Here is a 24,088-nt window from a genome sequence, read left to right as displayed (position 1 = left end):
TACTGCGCAGAGGTTTCTTTGGTATAAACGATGTCCGTTGAGAATTTTATATATTACACACAGGCTACGATAATATTTCCCTATGAAAATTCGGAATTATAGACGAGGTGGTTCTGTTGAATTATTCTGCTGACCAATTAAGAATTATCTGTGTCCTGGGCACTGTGAGAAGTCGAGGGAAAAAAGGACGAGAGTCTATTTATTGCCTATTATGATGTTGTCTATGATATTGCCTATGATACTGCTTATAATACTGCTTATGATATTGCCTATAATATTACCTACGATATTGCTTACAATACTGCTCTTCGCCCATATTTACTATAAAATCCACTTCTGTATATAGAAATAGTTAAACGAATAAAAATTCCAAGCTAATCGCCACCTAACCAGTATCCCTATACTCCTCACACAATTCCAAACAACCAAACGCAAGAAAATACGAATTCTCGATACGTTAACCAACACCATTCTGCGTTTCCATACCTTCTGATCTGTTTCCTGCGCCGCAAAGTACGTCCGAACAGCTCGAAAATCGAAACGATTGTGAACACAGACTAGGAAAGGACACTTTCGCGCAGAGCTGCTTTGAATAGCACGCGACGTTTAATCGAGCTCGTGTCCCGAGGAACTAAACGAATACCGAGCTAGGCACAGGCCAGGGTTATACGCAGGGCGCGACGTGTTTATACACAGAGCCCGAGCTCCGCGTGTCTCCTTCGAGGAATCGCAATTATTATTCGTCGTGTGCCTCGATATTGAACGAAAGCGAGGAAAAAAAAGTAACGAAGAAACGAACGAAATACTTCAACAATTCTCGCGACACGAAGCGTACGCTTGAAAATTACGCAGGAAACTGGTGGCGAACACGTTCCATCGGTTTCATTTGTATATACAGTGACCCCCGTTGATATTCGGACACTCTTTGGAACAGTATAACTTTTTCAAAATTGGGACAAATGACTTCAATTTTTTTTAGAAGTTAGAAGGATTAGTGTACTAGATGACGTGTGCAAAAAATTTTGGAAAAATTGCAAATGTGGAAATCGCGAAGAAAATTGTTAAGGTTACTTTTAACAACTATTTTATCTGAGTTTGTAATGAAAATTTAAAAAATACGTTTTGTAGGTTTATGAAATTTGTTAAAAATTGTGAAAATCACTGTTTCTCACGACTTTAACTCTAATAAATCTAAAGATTCTTCGTAGGGTCGATTTAACAATTCGATAAACAATTAGAATTAAATGTAACGATAGAAATTATTGCAATAATGCGTAATGCAAGAATCAAAAGAAAAAACGCGAATTCGTATCTTTCTCGATTCTAGAATATAAGAAAATTTAAATAAAATACGCGACGAGAATTGGGGAGAAGCATAAGTTAAACGCGTCAAAATATTCAATAATAAACGAACTAGGAATGAAGCTATTATTTCAATACGCAATGCACTGACTCTAGTATTTACTAAAATTCAAAAATTCTCGTATAAATTCCGAAAATAGATTATTAATTACGGTAAACTACTGAGACGGTTTAATTTAGGGTGGGCATAGTGCACTCGTTCCAAATCAGCTCACAATATACAATAATAAATCAACTAACTACTTAACATGCAATTCATGCAAATTCCTTGGATGGTAAATTATTTGTAAACAAAATAGCAAGTCGTAAAATAAATTCAATATCAGAGAAAATATATGAAAAATTTCAAATTAATTTCAATTGCTCAAAGTCATTTCAATATCCTATTCGACAAGTCTGAAGAAGAACGATGACTAAAATTCAAATGTTTATTTCCCTAAACCTTCAACATAATTTCGAAATATTTTATTCGAAGCGGAGTATTCCAAGTCAGTATCGATAATTGAAGAAATTATTTGATTGTATTTAAAAGAACCGAAAGGAGAATATTTAAAGTCTGATATTAAATGTCTAGCAAGTACCAGTAATTGGTAAAATGATTTATATTTGTTTTAAAAGGAAAATTTCTAATAGGTATTAGTTAAAATGAATTGTTATTCAGTCTATTGTATTGAAATTCTAATTGATTCTAATGTATACAAGTGTTACAAGAAGGCTGAGTGTGTACAGGGTGGACATAGGCTAGCTAGTAGCCCCCGACCACTCTATTCACATCTCAGAACCTTCAGGTCAAAATACGCCGCGAAGTGTCTATGGCCCAGTATAAAGGGTGAATAAATTCGCGGGACATCGGGGGGTCCTTATATGCCTGCGGTACCCTCTCCCCAAAGTCATTAGCAAAATCGTCGGTTAGGTCAGGCGGGAAATTTTCGCGGGAGATTTTCGCGGGAGATTTCCGATATCGTAACACGGTATAATTTATCAATTTTCACAATTTTGTTATAAATTTATACTTCCGACAATTTGTTATAACATTGCATATAACAATTTATACGTTTTTACAATATTCTTCAATGGAAACATAGGTTTTAGCGTTCTCGTTACTTACTCGTGGTTAAATTAATTTCGTAGGGATTAAAAATCAGGTTGACCTGTGGTCGTAGATTAAAAATAACCATAGTACAGCTAAATTTATCGTGTTAAATAATTCTTTTTACACGAATCAACAATGTATTCAACGTTTGTTTGTTATAATATCGTGAAATGAATTATTTGTGCAGTTCTGTGCATTTTCTGTGCAGTTCAACCTAATTTACTTAAATTTACATTGCGAGACAGTATACTGTAACAAGTAGTAACAAGCAAACGTTGAATAAATTCCTAATTCGTATTAAAAAAATTATTTAACACAATAATTTCAGCTTTATTATGATTATTCTTGATAAATGACCACAGGTCAACTTGATTTTTAATCGTTATAATCTTTAAATTCAGTGTGAATAGAGAAAATGTGTAATATAATTTATTTCATGGTATTGTAACAAGCAAACGTTGAATACATTTTTCATTCGTGTAAGAAGAATTATTTAACACGATAAATTTAGCTGTACTATGGTTATTTTTAATCTACGACCACAGGTCAACCTGATTTTTAATCCCTACGAAATTAATTTAACCACGAGTAAGTAACGAGAACGCTAAAACCTATGTTTCCATTGAAGAATATTGTAAAAACGTATAAACTGTTATATGCAATATTATGAGAAATTGTCGGAAGTATAAATTTATAACAAAATTGTGAAAATTGATAAATTATACCGTGTTACGATATCGGAAATCTCCCGCGAAAATCTCCCGCGAAAATTTCCCGCCTGACCTAACCGACGATTTTGCTAATGACTTTGGGGAGAGGGTACCGCAGGTATATAAGGACCCGCCGATGTCCCGCGAAATCATTTACCCTTTATACTGGGCCCTAGACACTTCGCGGCGTATTTTGACCTGAAGGTTCTGAGATGTGAATAGAGTGGTCGGGGGCTACTAGCTAGTCTATGTCCACCCTGTACACACTCAGCCTTCTTGTAACACTTGTATACATTAGAATCAATTAGAATTTCTATTACTAATTATTAAACAAATTTTAACAATTACCGGCACTCGCTAGGCACGTAATATCAGACTTTAAATACTCGACTTCGAACTTCGGTTTAGTCATAATTCTATTAATGTTATAATAACGTATAATTTATTAATTTTCACAATTTTATTATTAATTTATACTTCCAAAAATTTGTTAAAACATTACATATTATTATTTATACATTTTTGCAAGTTTCTTTGACAAATAAGTACGTTTCAACGATCTTATTACTTTCTCGTTGTGAAATCAAGTTCGGAGGATTAAAAATCAGGTTGACCCTTGGTCGTAAATTTAAAATAGCCATAGTGAAGGTGAAATTATTATTTTAAATAAATGTTTCTATACGAATTAAGAATCTATTCAACGTTTGTTTGTTGCAATACCGTGAAATAAATTGTATTATATATTTTCTCAGTTTAGACTGAATTTAAAGTTCGTAAGGATTAGAAATCAGGTTGACCTGTGGTCGTAGATTAAAAATAGCCATAGTGAAGGTAAAATTATTACGTTAAATAATTGTTTTTATACGAATTAAATATTGATTCAACGTTTATTTGTTGCAATACCGTGAAATAAATTGTATTATATATTTTTTCTGTTTACACTAAATTTAAAGTTCTGTTTACATGTTATAACAATTAGAATGTAGACGTTTTGCCGTTTCACGGTTTTTCCTCTGTTAATTATGTGTTTATAAATCATTTCAAACTAAAGCAGCACCATGCCCACCCTTAATTAAACCGTCTCAGTAGTTTACCGTAATTAATAATCTATTTTCGGAATTTATACGAGAATTTTTGAATTTTAGTAAATACTAGAGTCAGTGCATCGCGTATTGAAATAATAGCTTCATCCCTAGTTCGTTTATTATTGAATATTTTTACGCGTTTAACTTATGCTTCTCCCCAATTCTCGTCGCGTATTTTATTCAAATTTTCTTATATTCTAGAATCGAAAAAGATACGAATTCGCGTTTTTTCTTTTGATTCTTTCAATTTTTCAATTGCATTACGCATTATTGCAATAATTTCTATCGTTACATTTAATTCTAATTGTTTAGCAGCTTTTCTGCTGCTATCGACCCTACATTTTACTGACACTTGTGGAATCGACCCTACATTTTTTTTTTTTTTTACGTGGAGGTAGGCCGACTCTTTGTGATAAACAATTGGCAAGCAAACGGTGGCTCGCTAAAGCGATATATTATGAAATTAAATTAATCACTCAATAAGTATTAACATTAGATTGTTTCCTCGATATGGCCATGGTGGTTATCAGTGACTGTAGTGCCTCAAATGTTTAGAATAATTAAAATAAAATAAATGTTGTCAACTAAAAATTTTGAACGTCATAGCTAGCTAGACATTATTTTCAATTGAAAAAAAATAATTATAAAGCATAATACTATAATCCTATGCTTAAAATGTATTTTCTTGTGGCCGCCTGACAGCAACCTGTAAATCTGGCGTGACAGTGAACGTGTTAATAAGTAAATGTTGTTCAAATTATGTCGTGTTTTATGTCATTTTCATCAGAAAAATCTCATCAATATGTTAAGAAAAATTTCGGGATAAGAAAACGTAAAATTAAAAAAGTTGATATTTAAATCGCTTGATTGCCTCGACACACGTTTCGTGCTTATCTTTTATTCGCTGTCCTTGTCCTACGTTCGGCAAACTACAAAGGCGAGCGCGAGGCTCGAAAACGTAGTCCCTGACTCTACGAGTGTCAGGTTTAGATTCCTTGCGGTCTGACACTTGTGGAGAATATACTGTATATAGTATATCGAACGTTGGAATATCACCTTCATCTGATAAACGAAATTCTTGAAGAGCGAAGTGAGAGAAGGTTGGAACGTTTCGAATGGTAAAAATCGGAGGGCAGAAATCGATCTTTCGCAGAGAGACGTCCAGCCAACCCCGGACACTAATCCGACGATAAATACGCTCGGTCACGGGTTAAGGGAAGCGCGTACACGCGATTGACAAGTCAAACGAGTTTCGCGGGATATGATCGATCATCGCGAGGACTATCCGCGTGGATCTCCTTCGATCGAACCGAACGGGAAAATTTTACGCGACGCTCGACTAACCAACCCCCTTCTCCCAACCCTATATAGGAAAGTAACAAATAGCTTTAACGATGCGAATCCTGGGCAAAGATCACACGAAGCCGCCGATTATTGATTGTCCCCATTCGTCAAACGCAGTTTCGTTTTTGCGCCGAGACTCGATAAAATGCAGTTTACATCCGGTGTCCGTTGTAATCGTTGAAAAATGTTAATTTCCTCGATCGTTGATCCAGAGATAATACTAAAGTCCGGTGTATAATACTAGAGATCGCCGTCATTTTCTAAGACCATCCTGCATCTTTCTCGTAATTAATCGAATCCTCTTGCATTTTCTTTTGTTCAGATCATTTTCAATTTCCCTCGCGAACGAAAGGATCTGAAATTTCTTAAATCCTCGACGAACAAGCATCAACTCGAATTTTATAATTTCAATCAACATCTCCAAGGGACCTTTAAATTTGTGCAAAAAGGAACGTAAACGCCTTCTTATTCCACAAATGTTTCCTATTTTTTTTTTGGTAAGACCGTTATACAGTCGCTATAGAATTTCCTCGGATTTTCGTTGAAGTATTTTTCACTTTCTACCCGAACTCATGGGACGACCTAATCGCTAGAAATGCAGGCTTACGTAGCATACTCGAAATTTGTTTGGGAGTAACTATAACCCAGTTTAAACGAAAGAATCGTTAATTCGTAATAGACTATCGTCGGATTGGACGCAGAAAATGTTGGAAAAAGGGTGGATTTTCAGTGGTGACACGCAATTTGCAACGGTACACGGCGATGTAAATAGCAGAGCGCTAATTAACGCCGGGGGAGAAAAAATAATTGTCCCTCGTCGATATCTCTCTGCTTGCCAAGAGTAATTACGCTCAGAGAGGGACTCGACCTGGTGTGTCGCGTGTATGAATAAAAGAGGAAGGGCAACAAGGTGCCGGGAGACCGTTTAACTTTGTGTTTGGGACCGCCTACCCGACGCCCAGCCTTAGGGGACACGATTGCTCGCCACTTTCTAATTTACCGTCCAGTTTCACCAGCTGACAACGCGCAATTTCTCCACGCAACCGCCTTTCCACCCTGTACCACCGCGAAACTTCACGATTTTCAGGGTTGCAACCTCGCTGAAACGATATCGATGGACTTTAATATCCTTTATCCTTGCTAAGTAACCGGAGCAAAAGTGACTGCCTTCGTTTAATTCCTCTACACTCCGGGTGTTCTTTTATTCCAATCTTCTTCGTACTCTTCCAAATTTTCCTCCGTTCTAATTTACCCTTACGACAGTTTCTATTCCGCTTTCGCTACTAACGCAAGATTCGTCCTCTATGTTGGAGATTGTTTCCGAAAATCTTCCCCACAATCACTCGTGCGATTAACAAACGGCAATCTAAAACACATCACAATAGATAATAACACAGACGAACATGTTGGAAATTGGCATTGAGCCCCTTGCTAAGGCAAAAATAATAAAAAACACCCTGGTTTGCATTCGTTCTAAGTTTCGGTTGGAACGCTCGCCTAATTTCTATTAGTTCGTGCTTTCCGAACGAATTAACAGTATCACAGAAGGCTAGATTGTACCTGCAATTTATCCAAGTGCACACATCCCCCAAGCAAACTTTCACTTCAATTCCTCCAAAAACTAAGTTACCCACGAAAAAGTGTTATTCCACATTTTTTTCAAAATCTCCTCCTGAAAGAAAAAGAATATTCCCCCGAAAAACAAAACTGCCTCCAGACGGTCTTCTCTAATCCAGCGATAAAAATGAAACTATTTAGGCTAATCCTCCGACTCTCTGTCGTAATTTCTCCCAATCCAATCTGAAGAAGACATCTCCTCTAAGTTTCACGCGTCGCGAACGAAAGGTGCACATGTACAATCGGTACACCCGTTGTATAAATCTGCCGGTTGGATCGGCTTAAACGCTCCTCGGGGCGAACTTTTACGAGGCACGCATTCGTTATCCATTAGGGTAAAGTATAGCACGCGTGGTGGATCTCTCTCCGGCCGGTGTTACCAGTGCCCCGTTGATATTCATGTGCTCGCGAGGCCGGCCATTCCGTCGCGGCGTGTGTGTAAACGGCGGGCATAATTGAATTATCATTCGAACCGCATGAAAGACAGCCAGAGAGCAGGCCGACGTGGTAATGAGCGAAATACGCGTTACGCTTTGCTCGCTCGCGCCGCGGTTTCAAAATAACCCCGGTATATTTAGGCAACAATGAGACCCGGCGATAAAAGCGGCCACGATTATTCGATCCCTCCCCCATCTGTCCGCCCACCCTCCCGCGGCCGGTCTGCTCTCCGCGAATTATCGACATTCAAGGATGGGACAGCGTTACCGGAAATTCATTTCAGATTAATCCTAATACGATCGAACAACGAAGTGAAACGGACTCGACACCCCTATTGTTCCTGTGCCGCTAGGTGCCGATTTCCGACGAAAATTCTGTGTAGCTCTGTCGTGGATATACAGGGTGGTGGGAAAGAAAAGAGTTACAAAGATTAAAGGTAGATAGTGAAATTGTGATGCATATGGGAGGAGAGATTGATACTTTTTTCAAAGTTGGGGATATATCTACAGGGTGGTAGAAAAGAAAAGAGTGGAGAAGATTAAGGATAGATAGTGAAATTGTAGGGGGAGTTCCCTTAACGCCGGACGGCACCTAATATCGGACATTAGTTATATCTGCAGTAATTGAAACGCTACCGAGCCGTTATTCTGCGTATCTCCTAGAGGAGACAAAAGGAATAAAAATTAGTTTTCTACGCGTTTCAGTCGCGTGTACACAAGTAGGGAGATTTATTTAAGAAAAACCTTAAGCGTCCGGCGTGGATGAAAACAAATTTCTTTCTTTTGCAAAGTTATAAACAATTTTTGAAATTCTGTGCAGCTCACTCGTGGATATATCTACAGGGTGGTAGAAAAGAAAAGAAATGAGAAGATAAAGGGTAGATGGTGAAATTGCAATAAACGTGGATGGAAATAAATTTTTTTCTTTCGCAAAGTTAGAAATAATTGTGGATATACAGGGTGGTGGGAAAGAAAAGAGTTACAAAGATTAAAGGTAGATAGTGAAATTGTAATAAATACGGGAGGAGAGATTGATATCTTTTTCAAAGTTAGAAACAATTTTTGAAATTCTGTGCAGCTCTTTCGTGGATATATCTACAGGGTGGTAGAAAAGAAAAGAAATGGGAAGATAAAGGGTAGATGGTGAAATTGTAATAAACGTGGTAAGAAAAATTGATATTTTCCTCAAAGTTAAAAACAATTTTTAAAGCTCCTTTAACACTTGTGTCAATAACCCGGGTACGTTCTTTTGCACACTCTTACTTCAAATTCTTTATCTTCCCGGTGGAAGACTCGAATATCCCGCCAGATCTGTGTCATTTCGCACATTTTCTACGTGTTTGCCTCAAGTTCAGAATTTTGTTGCCAGAAAACTGCTAAAAATTGGAAAATTGAAAAATTGAACGTATAAAGTAGACGACAATTATGATTATCGGCACAAGGGTTAAAAATTCTTCTTATTGTTACGGAAGATCTTCTATACATTCCCGATTTTTGAAAATGTTCGTATAAAATCATGCGGTACGTGCGACACCGATTGTCGGTGCTTATTTAAGAGATTAAAAGATCGTTTACGCGGCAGAAAAATAGATTACCCCTTTACCGCGGTATTCTCGACGAACGTTTGATATCCAGATAAACCAATCCACCTTGGCATTTTATTAATGAAAGTTTAATTGCACGTGCTGATGCTAATTAATAATCCCCGTCCCCCCCCCATCGGTCCCCCAATAAATCAAGTTAATTTTCAGTTTGATTAATTCCACCGGCGGACCGGCCGCCGTTCAAGTTAATTCCCTGAAAATAACCGGCATAACATTCAATTAAGAGTTTCGCACAAATGTAGCGTAACGAACGGCGTTTCCACTGGTCTAGAACCTCGTCCAAGGAGGAACCAGTTGGTTCGTGATAAATCACGCGTTCACCGGAGGCAATAATCGCGCGAAAAAATTCATGAAACGTTACAAAGAACTTAACGTACACCGTGAAGATTAGATCTGTTGAACTAGCGTGAGACGAGTGAACTCGTCGTTGATCGTATCAATACTTAGAACGCGGTATTGGGTTACGGAAGTGAAATAGTCTTTGTAAACTGTTAATATTCTATTTATTGTCCAACGAACTGTCTCTGGACGCCGAAAACGGGAAAGTTGGGGTCCGCTTATACCTAGGAACTGTTTACTCTATTGTATCGCAGTGTGCAGTGCTTGACTCGAAGACGAACACCAGACACACCTGGTGGAAGTCTTATGCGTCGTTCAAAATAAGAGTAACCTCGCTCTCGGACCGATTCTCGTCCGTCCTGCGCGTAGACAGAGAGCGTGGCAGAGGGCAAGACGGAGAAGAACGTAGGCGGTTAAGTTCGGACGTTGTAGCCCTGCCTTAGGCACGCCCCATGCGCGAAGCGAGGTTACTCTTATTTTGAACAGAGTATAGCGTCTTTGTCTAAAAGAACGCGGAGACATTTTTGTCCTCGCTTGATTATTTCTACAGAGTGTTGTTAGAAATAATCCAACAGCCTGTAGAAATAAAGAAAGTTATCGAAGAATTGTGAATTTTCTCAAGAGTACCAAAATGAGCATTTCTATTCGAGAGGTTAACCCTTTTGTGAATATATTTAAACATAACGGATAGTGCAGCAATCGTGTAGAAATTGATTGTCAACTTTGAACTCTCTTAACCCCTTAACGCTCACATTTTCCTCAACTTGGTGTTCCAAAAGTGATCAATTTCTATTTCTTTCTCATTATTTCCGAGGCGTGTAGAAATAAGTTTCTCGTTTATTCGTAACACTGTGATTCAGATTTTCGCGATAGAACAGAAAGGACAGCGCGATACGATACAGCGAAAGACACTGGCACGAGCGTTAAAGGGTTAACGTTGGAAAATCTGGCCCAAAAGTAAGAAAGATGATGAAGTTATTCTTCACATGTAGAGGGCACGATCTCGTTTTTACTCGTCGGCGTTCGTTCCCCGAAAAGGGTTGAAAAATGATTTCATACCACGGGGAAACAAACAAACGTTCAGATTCTACGGGTCGTTGGAAAAAATTCCTAACCGTTCCTCGTAAACCCCTCCCGGTGGCCTCTTCTCACATATGTTTGAATCAAGATTACGACATTCTTGCTTTTTCTCGTTCCCTGGGCGAAGATTAAAATCTGGACCGGCGAGAGCAGTTGGACCAGCGCCATTTCTTCTTCTTTTTTTTCCTCCTTTTCTCTCTCTCTCTCTGTTGCGCCCTGTAACCTTACACCGCCGTGAGCGCGCGCGCGCGCGGGTCATTTCCACTCGACGGGAGAACACGTGGCGGTGTTAAGAAACTCGCGGTAGAAACACCTTATATTTATAAGGAGGGGACGCACGAGCGATGCCACGGAAACCGCGACGCTATCAAACGATCGTGAACATTCGGAAGATTTTCAGGTGTCGACACGTGGAGCAACATTTTTCACCCCGCCATCTGTCTTCCGTCCCGCGAGAAGAAAAGAAGGAATTTACTCCGCGAGATAATTCCCGGGAGGAGTGGGGGGAGATATTGTTTCACGGTTCGAGTACAATTCGAAGCGTTCTCGAGACTTGGGATATGGAAAAATCGTGGAAATTGCGACTACGACGCGTCGTTCGCATATTTCATCCGTTGACACGGAAATCACGAGGACCGTTTAACCGTTGGTTAGGAAGGAAACTAAACCGACGCACATTGCCAACGTCGGAAATGCCACGCTGGTTATTAAGCATTAGTCCTGGCTTTAAACGGGAACGGTTTAAACGTAGAGTGGAATGAAATCGAAAGGGAAAATATAACTGTGATTCTCGTTCCTTTCTTTTGTTTTGCTCTCGAAATCTTAGAGTTACACGTGAATCGTGTGGACACAGTGCTCCAGTTCGACATACTTGTGTCGTTGAATTAGATGAAGATAATTTGTTTAGATAGTAATAATTGAGCGTTTATCACGGTACTGTTGAATTCGTTCATTTCGCTGTTTTGTTGTTTCGAGTAAAATAAGAATAGTAGACTGACAGACAGTATTGATAGTACGTACCTTGTTGCATTTTGAATTTAAAAAGAGGTTAGGTAATGGCGCCCTCTGGAACGTGCATTGCCCGCGCTTTTTTTCTTTTTTCGTTAGCCTCGACCTATGATAGAAAATAGAATCCATTGATTTTCCAGTTTTTCACTTCAGATTTACTGTTTGTAATTATCGGTAGCGGTTATTATTAGATTGTAAAAATAATATTTCTATAGTATTTGCGTGTTACGTGTACGGTTTATTTGTTCGCAAGCTGTTCGTTGTATTCGTATATATATTTGTGATTTACTGGATTTCGTAACGTATAATTACAAATAAAACAATTTCGATTGATCTAATGATTCTTAAGTTACTTTTATGCATATACGATGAATATTTTTGACAAAGTTCTTACTTTAAAAACGTAATTACTTACGTGCTACGTGAACGCGGGAATTTTCTTCGATTCACTGGTGTGAAACTGTCGATTATTATTCGTACTTTGAAATATTCAGTTCAAATATAGATACATTATCGCCATCTATGAATTTGTGCGTCACAATCAAAAGAAACGATTAATTTTTGAAAATTCTGTCGAAAATGTTATTAATACGTGATAGTGTAGAGTGATTAATGTAGAACGAAGTTAAAATACAAATGATATCTTAAGAAATTATTGAAATATAACTAAAAAAAAACTTATCGACTGAATTCGGACATTCAGTGTGTTCATTCGTAGTGAACTATTTACATTACGAAAAGTTACCTCCTGAAAAACTTGAATTGTAAATGTGCCCCTATAGAATCTGCGGAAATATAAGAACGACCGAAGGAACATTTTACCTTCTATGAAAAACTGTTCCGTGAAGTGCGCAAATTGCCGTCAAGTTGAACTAATATATTTTCCTTTGAAACAATACCTATAACTCTATAATAAAGTAGACATGAAAGAAGGACCCAATGTATCAGACGTAAAGAACGACGATTACATTCATGAGAATGGAGAGGTAATTTTACATGACTTATAGTGTTAAAATCATTACTGAAAGTGTCTTCTTTACGTTATAACAATTGAAAATACATTTGACTTAAGAGGTTATGCGCGTGATTACTAGAAAGATATTTAACCTCTCAGCTATATTTGATAAGAATATATCACTGTTTAATGTTCTTCTATTTTTATTATATTATTTAATTCTGAATGATTTATTTCTTATCTAATCGTTATTGCAAGAAAAAAATAAAACATGTCATAGTTAAGAGGTTAGTGTTTACAAGGTATTAACGTAAACAAAGGTATATTTGTTTTTCAAATTTCTTTATTTCCAGTAGATTCATTTATAATTCGATATATATCACATGCCTTTACTTAGTAGCTTTACATGTACACTATGAATCAAGTTAGTATAAATTTATTTATGCAATTGTAATAGGCTGTTAATACAGAGGAGTCTCCAGCAAAGCAGAAATTGCGTGGATGGCTGAATCGAAACTTGCGAATAAAAATGACAGATGGTCGTATTTTAGTGGGTGCATTCTTATGTACTGACCGTGATGCCAATGTGATTTTAGGATCATGTTCAGAATTTTTGTCAGAGGATCACACAGAAGCAAGAACTCTTGGTTTAGTTATGATACCTGGTAGACACATTGTAACAATACATCTTGATGATTGAACAACTATGGTTCTTTTAAGTTAGCTGTACAGAATTCGTTGTCCTCCGTTCTTTTGCATTATACAGTTATTTTGTTACCTCTGTATTTTTTTAATTTATTCAGTAATGTGAATAATGTTATTAAAGAAAGAAATAAGATGGTGTAAATAATTTATTTCTAACATGTTTCTATTTATTGTACAAAAACTTAGAGATAAGTTTTAAATGATGAGCAAAGAATATATTACCATACTAAGTAGGTTCTTCGTTTATTTTTATATTATCCACATTATCGTTATCTATTTTATTTGCTGCAAAAGAAGTACAGTAAAATTAGTAAGAATAACCCAACTTATCCCAAATTTAATAATTTTATCATGCTTACAATTTTTAATGCATTCTTTTTGTACATGACAGTATTCTTGTTCAAGTACTGTGATATGATTAACTTCTTCCCTGATATTTTTTAAAGCATCGTCTATTCTTTGGGTAAGAGTGAAACTTCTAGAAAAATATATTAGAAAAATTTTTAATAGTTGTTATATATTGATATAAATTTATTTTATTTTCTCTTACAGTTAACATTTCTTTTTTATTTTGTACTTTTGATCTTAGTTCAACTATCATGTCCCAATGTGTATCACTAACATTAAATTCTAAAGTTTCCCTTGAAAGGGTAATTAATTCACTTAACAATGTCCTAAAAAGTATTTTTTATATCATTTTGACATAAGATGTGTATACAAAAATTAATTCATCGGTCCTTTTAATTTTATAAAGACATTTAACTTACTTGTACTCATTACTAGTTTTCATTATTGTTGTATATGTAACAGTTAATGATTGAGTTGCACTGTTAACTGCATCTATTGTTGATTGCTGTATCATATATTCAGGTGTTAATTTTTTAATATCAACAGGTTCAAACTGTAATTTATCATCTGCTGTGGGTGTCTTAGTTTCTGGCTGATTTACATATGTAAAAGTTGTAGCATACTGTGCATTAAAAAGAACATTAAAATTAATTTTATAATCAGTATTTGTATCTGTTTATTAACGAGGATAAAATAGAAAAAAAGTTTGATTGAATCAAGTTTTAAACTTTACCATGACAGGACTAGCTCTCTTTAAGAATAATTTAAAAAATTTACGTAACATGATTATTTATAAGTAACCGTCACCAAAAACTAAAATACAATATTATGCAGCTATTTTATGAAATCATTAATACGGTTAAGACGCATGTTTCACATGTGGATTTTTGGAATTGTATCGATTAAATAAACAATTGAAATATGTCATTCAAAATGAATTTTTCATTCGTGTATTAAAAATTATAACGTATATTTTGTTTTTACATATGAAACTATATTTAAAAAAGTTAGATATTAGAAGCAAAGAAGCTTTATTTATTGAAGAGCTATGCAATATTTTCTCACGACTGTGGAAGCATCTAGCGGCATGATATGAAATCAAATATAGAGCTGCTGATTAAAATGCATATCAAATTTTAAACTTTAATAACATGATTGAAATAGATAATGTAAGTAATAAATTTAAAAACTAGTCATGAACCTTATGTTTCTATTATGATATTAGTAATAATGCGTAGAAGTGTTTCGTAATTTCTTTATTGTAATTATTGTAAATATTAAATTATGTAAGATTTATTACATTGTACGTATATAACACAATGATTATACCAATGCAATAATTATTTTTAACTTTGTAAAAATTAAAATACTAGAACTCTCAATATGTAAAAATAAATAAACAATTATTAATTAATTTTCTGTATTCGATTGCAGGAAGACTTTGTGTCTATGTTTTCTTATAATTATTAATTTTACTGCAAAATGCACTAATTGATAATAATATTAATTTTTCTCATTCTATGCTTTGTTCATATCTTACACACTGCTTTATTCACTCGAGACAATAAATAACATAATTAAGAAATTTAAATTACAATTATATTCATTGGAATGGTTTTAATTAATTTGCATCAAATTCCTAAAAAGAAGCAAATTATTTTGCACACAAATTGCAACTCCCTTTAAACAGATAATATTGTCAGGCATAGAGTTACCTCGCGTAGTATAATTTAATACGTAACAAATTATGCGCGTTTTATTGTAACAAAAGTTGAATGATATGATTATTATATTCTAAAAGGAATTATATTGTCAGTATAATGGGACCATGTATAGGATGCACTGAAGTTAGGCGTTTTGTAGCGAGGATTAATTAATTCGGAATTAAAAGAAATGAATAAAATATTGAATTTTTTTTGATAAAAAAGTTTGTCCCGTATGTATGCATGCGTAATCATAGTGCTCGATGTAGATGTTTGTAGAAAATCAGTATTAAGCTATAGCATATTGTATATCTAAGAATATAGTATCAAGAAGTATCACAATTAAATACATATTATGCTCACTCTAGACAAATTCCGACCAAGTAAAACGTTGTGTTATTACTAAATAACGATGTTACGCTAATAATTTATTCATTTGATAAACACATAAATGTTTGATAGTCGTATAATTGTTTAGAATTGTTTAATGGTGAATCAAACTTGTAGCTACTTGGTAAATGTCCTTTTATATGATGGTCGGTTTTCTTTTCCTTTTGGTTTGTATGCAAAACGCTGTAGGATTAAATAGAATAACACTTAATATTCACATTCGCAAAGTAATTCATCCAGCCACAATAACACATAATTTCTTAAATTTGATTTAGGTTTTTAAATGCATTCATAAACCTGTTCTATAACATAATAAATTGTCTAACTTATTAACCGAGGCGCGATCGGTCAATAATAAAAGTCACACACTTTTAAATAAACTTTTTCTTAAAGTTCTTGATGTACATCTTCTTCAGTACTTTCACGATTCGTCTGAGGTTCATTATCTTTTAACGACTCCGACGAGTCTTCTGAATCTAAGGGTTTTTCATTTTGTACTTCAGCATTATCAGATGTATTTTCATGCGGAAGTTTTTCTGCCTGAGATTCAGTTGATGCTTTAGGAATAGGTTTAAATTCTGACCCTTCCTTGGTATTTGTTGCATTTTCATTTGTGCTCTCCGTATTGTTTGCAGTAAATTCCTGTTTTGGCCTCCATATTTTTGCCTTATTTATAAGATATTTCACTTCTCTATCGAGCAACGCCATTTTGTTTGCAATATCGCGAACTCTGTATTTCACAGGTTCGTGTAAAGGCGTCTCCTCAAAGGATTTAACGAATGTGTCATAGTATTCCTGAAAATGAATATAAAATGTTATATAATCAACTATTTAATGTGATAAAAATAAAACAACAAGCCTATATTTCATTAGCAATAACAACAGTAATTCTTTTACCTGAGTTTCATTAATAAATTTTTCTAATGTGTCTATCTCGACTTGAGTAAAGATTTCGCTCGAATTAAACTTTGAGCTCAAATTACGCATATTATTCAAAAATGTTGTGCTTGCATTCAACATAGAAGCCATGCCTTTTAATACTTCTTTGCGTTCTCTATGTTCGTAAACACGTTCATACACGTCATTGGTTAGTTTTCGAAGATCTGATAATTTTTCTTCGTACACTTCAGCAGTTGCACTAAATCCATCTTCATACAGCCATTCAGAAACTTCAGAACATGCTTTCAGTATATTCTCTGCCTCTTGAGAAGTAGCAGCGACAGCATATTCCTCTGATTCCAATTTTTGTTGAGCATCGATTATGAATGTTTCTAAATTATTTAAAGCTGTTTCGCGTTTTGCTTTTTCGAAATCACATACGTCTAACTGGTGCAATCTAAAATTATCATAAAATATTCATGTTGAAGTACACATTATGCATCATATACACACATTATGCAGTTACTGATATTTGCACTCACTTATCTCGAGATTCGAGTAGTTTGCTCCCAGAAAGAATCTGTGGCCCTAACTTGACTTCATCAGCTTTGATAGGTTCTTTAATCGTTACGATCGTAGCTTTCTTCTCTTTCTCTTTCTCAACTTTCTCCGTTTTATTCACCATCTTATCCTCAGTAATCGTACTTTCGTTCTTTTTCTTTGTTTTATCCTCAGTCTCCTTTTGTAATTCAGGGTATTCCGGTTCTTCATGAACTGGTTTTATATCTTCTTTTAATGGTTCCTCTGTTTTTCCTTCTTTATCTTTATCTTCTGACCCTAAAATTTTCCGATTACGTTTATCCAAACACTTCGTTTACATTCATATGAAAGTTATATCAAATGCAATTACACTTCTTTTACATTCTTACGAAACATTATAAAATAATATCAAAATGTGATCAAAATTCTAATTATGTAAAAAAAGTGTGAAACATTTGATAATTAACACTTATTTTTAAAGTGTAATTTAACTTCCGTTTGTGTCATTTGAAATCTTACAAATGCTTGCAAAAAATGACTTTGTGTTGAGGAAAATGTGTCTATAGGTTTATTAGTTCTTTAACTCAATTTCCAAGTTGATGCATTTTACACTACAAACATGTATTTTAAAAAAAGCACTTATTGTAAAAAATTCAAATTAATAGCTACTAATAGCATTTTTTGCAATGCATTCAGCACAAACCTGCAAAAAGTTTACTAATAGTTGAGCCAAGTATTGAGAAAGTACCCTCTTCTTCATCAGGTGTTGAACTTGATTTTTCTGATACTAATTCTACATTCACCAAATTAAGTATGCCACTGTCATCCATAGCAAAATGTGCTTTAATCCCTTTACTTTCTGCTCCATCCTTAGTATGTTTATCTAGAGCTTCAGTTATACCAGATAATGTTATAGTAGACAAATTGAAATTGCCAATAACACTATAATAATAAAAAGTATATTAGTGAACACAAATTTTATATATTAAGTAACAACTATTAGAAATACTTACACTATTTCATGAGATGGTAAGTAATCCAAATCAGCATAATTAATATGAAATTTAAAAGTCTCTGAATATTTATTAAATGTGATGATTTTCTTTTGTGGATAAGGATTCATTCTACTAAATAACGATTTTTTAACCTAAAAGTACCACATATTTTTAAATGATGTCTACTTCATTCTTGTGACAATTAAATAACGATAATATATAATTAAATAGGAATCCAAGCTTACTTGTTTTACTCTATTATCAACAGTTCTATCAAAAGTTATTTGTATGGGAAACAGTACAGCATCTTTAGTAACAAATTTCTTTACTTTAAACCCTTTACTAAGATCTGCAGCTTTATACACTGCTCCTAATGCTGCAGCCTCATCAGTGTTGATATTTTTAGACAACTCAACTGTTAAATACTGACTTAAATGCTCTTGCACTTTTGGCATTCTGGTGCCAGCTCCTACCAATACAACTTGAGATATAACATCCATTGATAAACCTGAAAAATTTACATTTATTTATGATACATAATAGATACGTTTTATCACTTTAATTCTTTTCAACATACTCGATGTTTTTAAAGCAATTTTAACAGGATTTGCTACTCTCTCAAATAAATCAGCACAAAGTTCTTCTAATTTTTCTCTGGTAACTTGTACTCTGAAGTCATGCTCATCTATTAATCCTTCAATTTGAGCAAAGTGATCTGTATTTGCACTTAAAACATTCTTAACACGACCTGCTTCTTTAAAAAGTTTTGCCATTGCTCTTGGATTGCTAAATACAGAGTTTGATGTTTTGTTTAAAGCATCAAATTCTTTTGCCAAGTGATGTTGTAGTCTAATTTGTACTTCTAATCCTCCCAAAGTACGGTCATAACCCACACCCAAAATAGTAACATGAGGATTAGTTTCAACAAATCCTTTTTCTTTTGTTTTTACATTTTGATAACTGACAACTGTTGCAGTAGTACTACTAGCTCCCATATCATAAAACATTACATAATGTGCAGTATCATTTATTTCTTTACTACGAAAAATTCCATAATTTAATGCAACAGCAGTATAGTCATTGATAAGTTGCAAAACTTTGATTCCTGCAAGATCTGCTGCTTGCACAAGAGCTCTTCTTTCAATTTGATTAAAAAATCCTGGAACTGTTATCACTGCTTCACTGATCTTTTGACCAGCTGAATTTTCTGCAAATTCTTTTCCTTTATGTAAAATTTGTGCAAGTAATTCTTCTGGAGTGTATGTAGTATTTTCATCCAATCTAAATGCAATTATTTCACGCTCTTCATCAGAAACAATATCATAATATGGAAATCTTTTTGTATAAAGCTGTACCATAGGATTATCTATAGATTTCCCTAGGAGATCTAATATATAAGAAAAACTATTTTGGGGTGACCTAATTCCAACTACTTGAGCATCTTCTCCAAAACTTCTTTCCCCATTTCGAAATGCAATTGTAACTGGTGTTTTCCTCTTTGTCTCCTTATTCAGAGCTATTTCCATAGGAACACCAGGCTGTATAAATCATTGATTAAAATTATTAGTAAAATTTATGAATAAAAACATTTATCAAAAAATTAATAATAAAGTAATATATATTTTACTTACTGAAACAATGGCAACTTTCATTGACTCACTACCCATATCAATACTCATAACAGCAACCCCATTACTATGGCCAATAAAAGTTACAATAGTAATCAATAATAACCAAATAATGGACATAGCTAGCTCATTTACTTTCATCTATAATTTAAAACAGGTAGATGGTAAACTTAATATTATCATATAAATAAATTTACAAACTATAGCACATTTAAACTTAATTTTCATTGAATGTTTTTAGTTAGTAGAGAAATAATATTTAGAAATTTCTCTTTCATAATTAATATGATTATGAAGAAAGAATATATTAATCAATTTACTTTATTTTATACAAAATGGAAAATTTTTAGAAAAACAGAAAGCATTGCAGTATACAACAGTACAGTATTTGATAAAAGACAATGAATAAGAAATTATACTATAATCGTTAGAAAATGATGGAGATAATATTACATTATAAAACACACGAAACACTTTCAGACACACAAAGGATAATCTTTGGATAGCACGAGGATTTCCGCAAGACTGTCAAACTTGGTTATGATAGCCGGAGAACAGAAAAATCCTTAAATAATTTTACTCACTTTTTCTTTTTATTCTCAAAATGTTAATCTATCGATAAAATAACTATTGCTCTTAAACCATTAGACATAGGTACACGTATAATTCAGTTTGTTTAAAGTAAGAAAAAACAACGTACACCTACTGCCGTTTCGTCAAACTGAACAAGAACCATGTGTTTGTGTGGCACAACGGGATTGGTAAAATAAGATGGAAGAACACGTTCATATTGGTCCGCGTTGGCAAATCAAAATCAACACTCCGTTATTCCACCTCCACTGCTACGATATGAGCACGTCAAAGAATCGTAGAACCTCATAAAAAATAATTTTTTTAATACTTAATCATTTACAAAGTTTATCAAACATATTATATCAGAATTGCAATTTCTTTTAGACTTGTAATTATATTAAATGTATTTTAGTTAAACGATGAAAAGATCTGGTAAATAAAAAACAAATTGGTAAATAGACATAACCATAGTTTATTTGAAAAATTAAAATACAACGTTGAATTTTCAGTCGTTCAATACTATGGCAATAAATGAAAGTTTGTTATAAATTGTATTAATCTTGTATATATGGGTATTTATTGAAAACAAATTTTTATTAAATTTTAGATCAGCTATTTATCTTGTTATATCATAAAAAAATCTTTTACAAAAAAGAGAATTATGTTACATTATTAAGCAAACTATTTCTATTGGACAATACTTGTATTTTATTATACACTGTATTTGAATATAAATTAACTATGGATGAGTAACATGAGTAAGCAATTAAATAACTAGTTGTATGTAAATAGAATGTAAATAAAACCAAAAAAATCGCTCAATTTTACAAAGAACTAATGCAATTCGTTCACAACAGAATATGTATAATTATTTGTTCTTTGATTTAAGGTATTCTGTTATTAAATTCAATAGAATCAGAAAATTCTGTGCAAAAAGTAAAAATGATTTTAATGTACAAATATTGAGTAACCTCATTGCTCCTCTGTTCGTCCAAATTTATATGTAAGGGATCCCAGAAAGATAAATATATTTTGTAAAAAAAGACCTACACCAGGCCAATGATGTTGGGCTCCTAAAAAGTCAAATTAATCAAATTTAATCACAGTAATTATTGATATTGTACTATAAAGAGCACACAAACCTGCAGCAACAAAATCAGCAAATAAGATCCAACAAGCTGCAATAACTGCAGCAAATCCCATTACAAATCCAATAAACAGCCAACTTCTTGCACCTCTAGGTCCAAGGTAACCACCATTATATGTATCATCTCTTATTTGTGCATTTGTTACAGAATTTATCCTAAATTAAACAATTCATAAGATTCAATTATAACAAAATATGAATATGAACAATAACTTACATAAAGAAAGATAAAGTTCCAAATACTCCACACACGTGAAATGCATTTGACATTTCATCAGGATATTTTGCATGAGCATCAATAATAAACCACCATCCTATAAAAAACTGAAATTGCAAAACAAGATAATTAATACATTGTATATAATCTCTGAAAACAGTTGAAGTTCTAATAAAAAACGTATATTTTAATTCTTTATTTTTACAAAGAAATGCATCTAATAAAAGCTTGATAAAACCTATATTACCGTAAATAAATAACATAAGTTGACAATATTTCTATGTACAATTAAATACAAAATATATCATTATATACTGTCAGAATCATTCAAGGATAATGTAAACTTTAATGTTTACCAATGTTCCGGCGAGCATAGACACCAATACATTTCGTTTTTCGCCAAATTCCAACCATGTACACGTTGCGCTTTGTAGACTTTCCCGAATAGACGTCATTTTAAAAAATTTTTTATGAAATTGCGTGGAAATTGAATGTTACGATTAAAGAGTTAACCTAAATAACAAGCATATCAATCACGAATATCATCACACAACCATGTAAGTATGTAAGTATGTACATGGTACGGAAAAACTTCGATCCATGAGAATTATTCTTTAGATTGTAAACCCCCTTTAACTTCAATGGTCTTTCCTATTATAATCATCATATATTAATCGAATTGTAAAATATTTTATTTGATAAAATATTTATATACATAATTTCTGTATAATTACTGCATTAAAAAAGTTAATAAATATTTGAAACAAACATTTCTTGTTTCTTTCACATCGTGTTATGATTCTAGTGATATTTTATGAATTATGTGGTACTATTTAAAAAAGTAAAGAAAAAAATGGATTACCACGTGTTCGGTATAAGGTGTCATCAAAATAAATATGTAATTAAATAATTTGTAGTTTACTGTAGAAGTAAGTTATATAAATATTTACTAAAAAATGATGGTTGACTTAGGCTTTGTAGAGAAATGTGAATCTTGGCGTTTAGAAAGTAGATTTTTTCCAAGTAAAATCGGCGGTAAACCTGCGTGGCTTAATTTAAAGAATATTCCTGAAGAGAAAAATCTTCACTGTGATTATTGTAAAGAACCTTGCATTTTTTTATGTCAAATTTATGCTCCATATGAAGACAATGAAAACACTTTTCACAGAACGATTTTTGTGTTTATATGCAAGAAATCAGAATGTTCTATATCGAATGAAAACGGAAATTTAAAAGTATTTCGTTCGCAGTTAGCGAGGGTAAATGAATTTTATCCACCTGAACCGCCTATAGAACAAAATGATTGGAGAAATGATATTAGTATGTGTTCTAAGAAATTAATAACTTACATTTATACATTTTTAATATGCAAAATTAAAACACTCGAGCCCAAAAAATACAAATTGAGTGATTTTAGGTGTAGACCAATGGGTAAAAACGTGTTATGTTTGTGGAATATTAGCACCTAATCATTGTTCTAAATGTAAAAGTGTAAATTATTGTTGCCGTGCTCATCAAATTTATGATTGGAAACATGGGCATAAAGAATCTTGTGATATCAATCAGAAAATTTCAAAATACAGTAAATTATTATTCCCTGAATATGAAATAGTAATAGAAAAGGAGGATGCAAAAGATGAGAACAATGCAAATGATGTTTCCGAAGAAGAAAAAGAAATTAAAAAGTATGAGACAATATTACAAGAAGGTGGAGCAGGTACTTTTCAAAATGAGGATGTGCAAAATGAATTGCTAAGTATGGCTAATCAAAAGGAAGATGAAACATTTTCTGAATTTCGTTCCACTATTGACAAATATCCAGATCAAATATTGAGGTGCAGATTTATTATGTTTTTGTTTGTAATTTGTTAAGTAATGCATCTTTGATGTAATACAGTTTATGTATTTACAGATATAACAGAGGAGGCAACATTTTATATATTTCAGCAGAGAATAAAATTGGTGAAATACCAAAATGTTCAGAATGTAATGGAGAAAGACAATTTGAATTTCAGGTAAAGCAATGTGAGATATCTTTTAATTTGTAAATAAAATCTACACACACAATTAATATAAGATTATATTTATAGATCATGCCACAGTTGTTAAATTTCCTAGAATTAGAAAATGCACTTAAGTGTATTGACTGGGGTATTTTAGCAGTATATACATGTACAAAGTCATGTGTACCTAAAAATGGATATATTATGGAATACATATGGAAACAAGACATTATAGAAGGTAATCTCGACAACACTTCATGAAAATAATATAGAAATCCTTAACATATAATTAAAATTATATGGAAATATAAAAAAAATTATAAATA

The 24,088-nt window shown here is 33.4% G+C and overlaps 5 protein-coding genes across 7 annotated transcripts; 2 read left to right on the top strand and 3 right to left on the bottom strand.

Moving 5' to 3' along the window:
* The first annotated feature begins 12,419 nt into the window (after positions 1-12,419).
* LOC108573923 (N-alpha-acetyltransferase 38, NatC auxiliary subunit) lies at positions 12,420-13,385 on the top strand. Its single transcript, XM_017936417.1, has 2 exons — positions 12,420-12,665; positions 13,092-13,385. Exons 1-2 carry the CDS (start codon positions 12,603-12,605, stop codon positions 13,332-13,334), a joined length of 306 nt encoding a protein of 101 aa, XP_017791906.1. The 5' UTR covers positions 12,420-12,602; the 3' UTR covers positions 13,335-13,385.
* A 180-nt stretch (positions 13,386-13,565) lies between these two features.
* LOC108573180 lies at positions 13,566-14,558 on the bottom strand. The gene is given in 5 exon segments (XM_017935574.1): positions 13,566-13,624; positions 13,699-13,867; positions 13,869-14,013; positions 14,107-14,309; positions 14,421-14,558. Coding segments are annotated over 5 exon segments (627 nt in total). The 5' UTR covers positions 14,472-14,558.
* A 1,464-nt stretch (positions 14,559-16,022) lies between these two features.
* LOC108573491 (hypoxia up-regulated protein 1) lies at positions 16,023-20,519 on the bottom strand. Of its 3 annotated transcripts, none has more exons than XM_017935967.1 (9): positions 20,407-20,519; positions 19,826-19,963; positions 18,772-19,732; positions 18,440-18,702; positions 18,213-18,346; positions 17,948-18,141; positions 17,202-17,496; positions 16,678-17,116; positions 16,023-16,575 (listed from the first exon to the last, which is right to left on the bottom strand). In XM_017935967.1, exons 2-9 carry the CDS (start codon positions 19,961-19,963, stop codon positions 16,168-16,170), a joined length of 2,832 nt encoding a protein of 943 aa, XP_017791456.1. In that variant the 5' UTR covers positions 20,407-20,519; the 3' UTR covers positions 16,023-16,167. The 3 variants fall into 3 exon arrangements, with proteins under 3 accessions (XP_017791456.1, XP_017791447.1, XP_017791440.1); XM_017935951.1 differs by having other exon boundaries at positions 16,168-16,575; positions 17,903-18,141; XM_017935958.1 differs by lacking the exon at positions 20,407-20,519 and having other exon boundaries at positions 17,903-18,141.
* Positions 20,520-21,367: 848 nt separating this feature from the next.
* Positions 21,368-22,304, bottom strand: LOC108573813 (transmembrane protein 50A). The gene is made up of 4 exons (XM_017936294.1): positions 22,116-22,304; positions 21,760-21,866; positions 21,538-21,698; positions 21,368-21,468 (listed from the first exon to the last, which is right to left on the bottom strand). Exons 1-4 carry the CDS (start codon positions 22,212-22,214, stop codon positions 21,368-21,370), a joined length of 468 nt encoding a protein of 155 aa, XP_017791783.1. The 5' UTR covers positions 22,215-22,304.
* Positions 22,305-22,709: 405 nt separating this feature from the next.
* On the top strand, positions 22,710-24,023 carry LOC108573170 (programmed cell death protein 2). Its single transcript, XM_017935562.1, has 4 exons — positions 22,710-23,079; positions 23,177-23,594; positions 23,672-23,774; positions 23,850-24,023. Exons 1-4 carry the CDS (start codon positions 22,716-22,718, stop codon positions 24,021-24,023), a joined length of 1,059 nt encoding a protein of 352 aa, XP_017791051.1. The 5' UTR covers positions 22,710-22,715.
* The last annotated feature ends 65 nt before the right edge of the window (positions 24,024-24,088 follow it).

The sequence above is a fragment of the Habropoda laboriosa genome, unplaced genomic scaffold (assembly GCF_001263275.1).
Source record: "Habropoda laboriosa isolate 0110345459 unplaced genomic scaffold, ASM126327v1 scaffold20, whole genome shotgun sequence".
Lineage (NCBI taxonomy): Eukaryota > Metazoa > Arthropoda > Insecta > Hymenoptera > Apidae > Habropoda > Habropoda laboriosa.
This window is presented reverse-complemented; position numbering and strand designations above follow the sequence as displayed.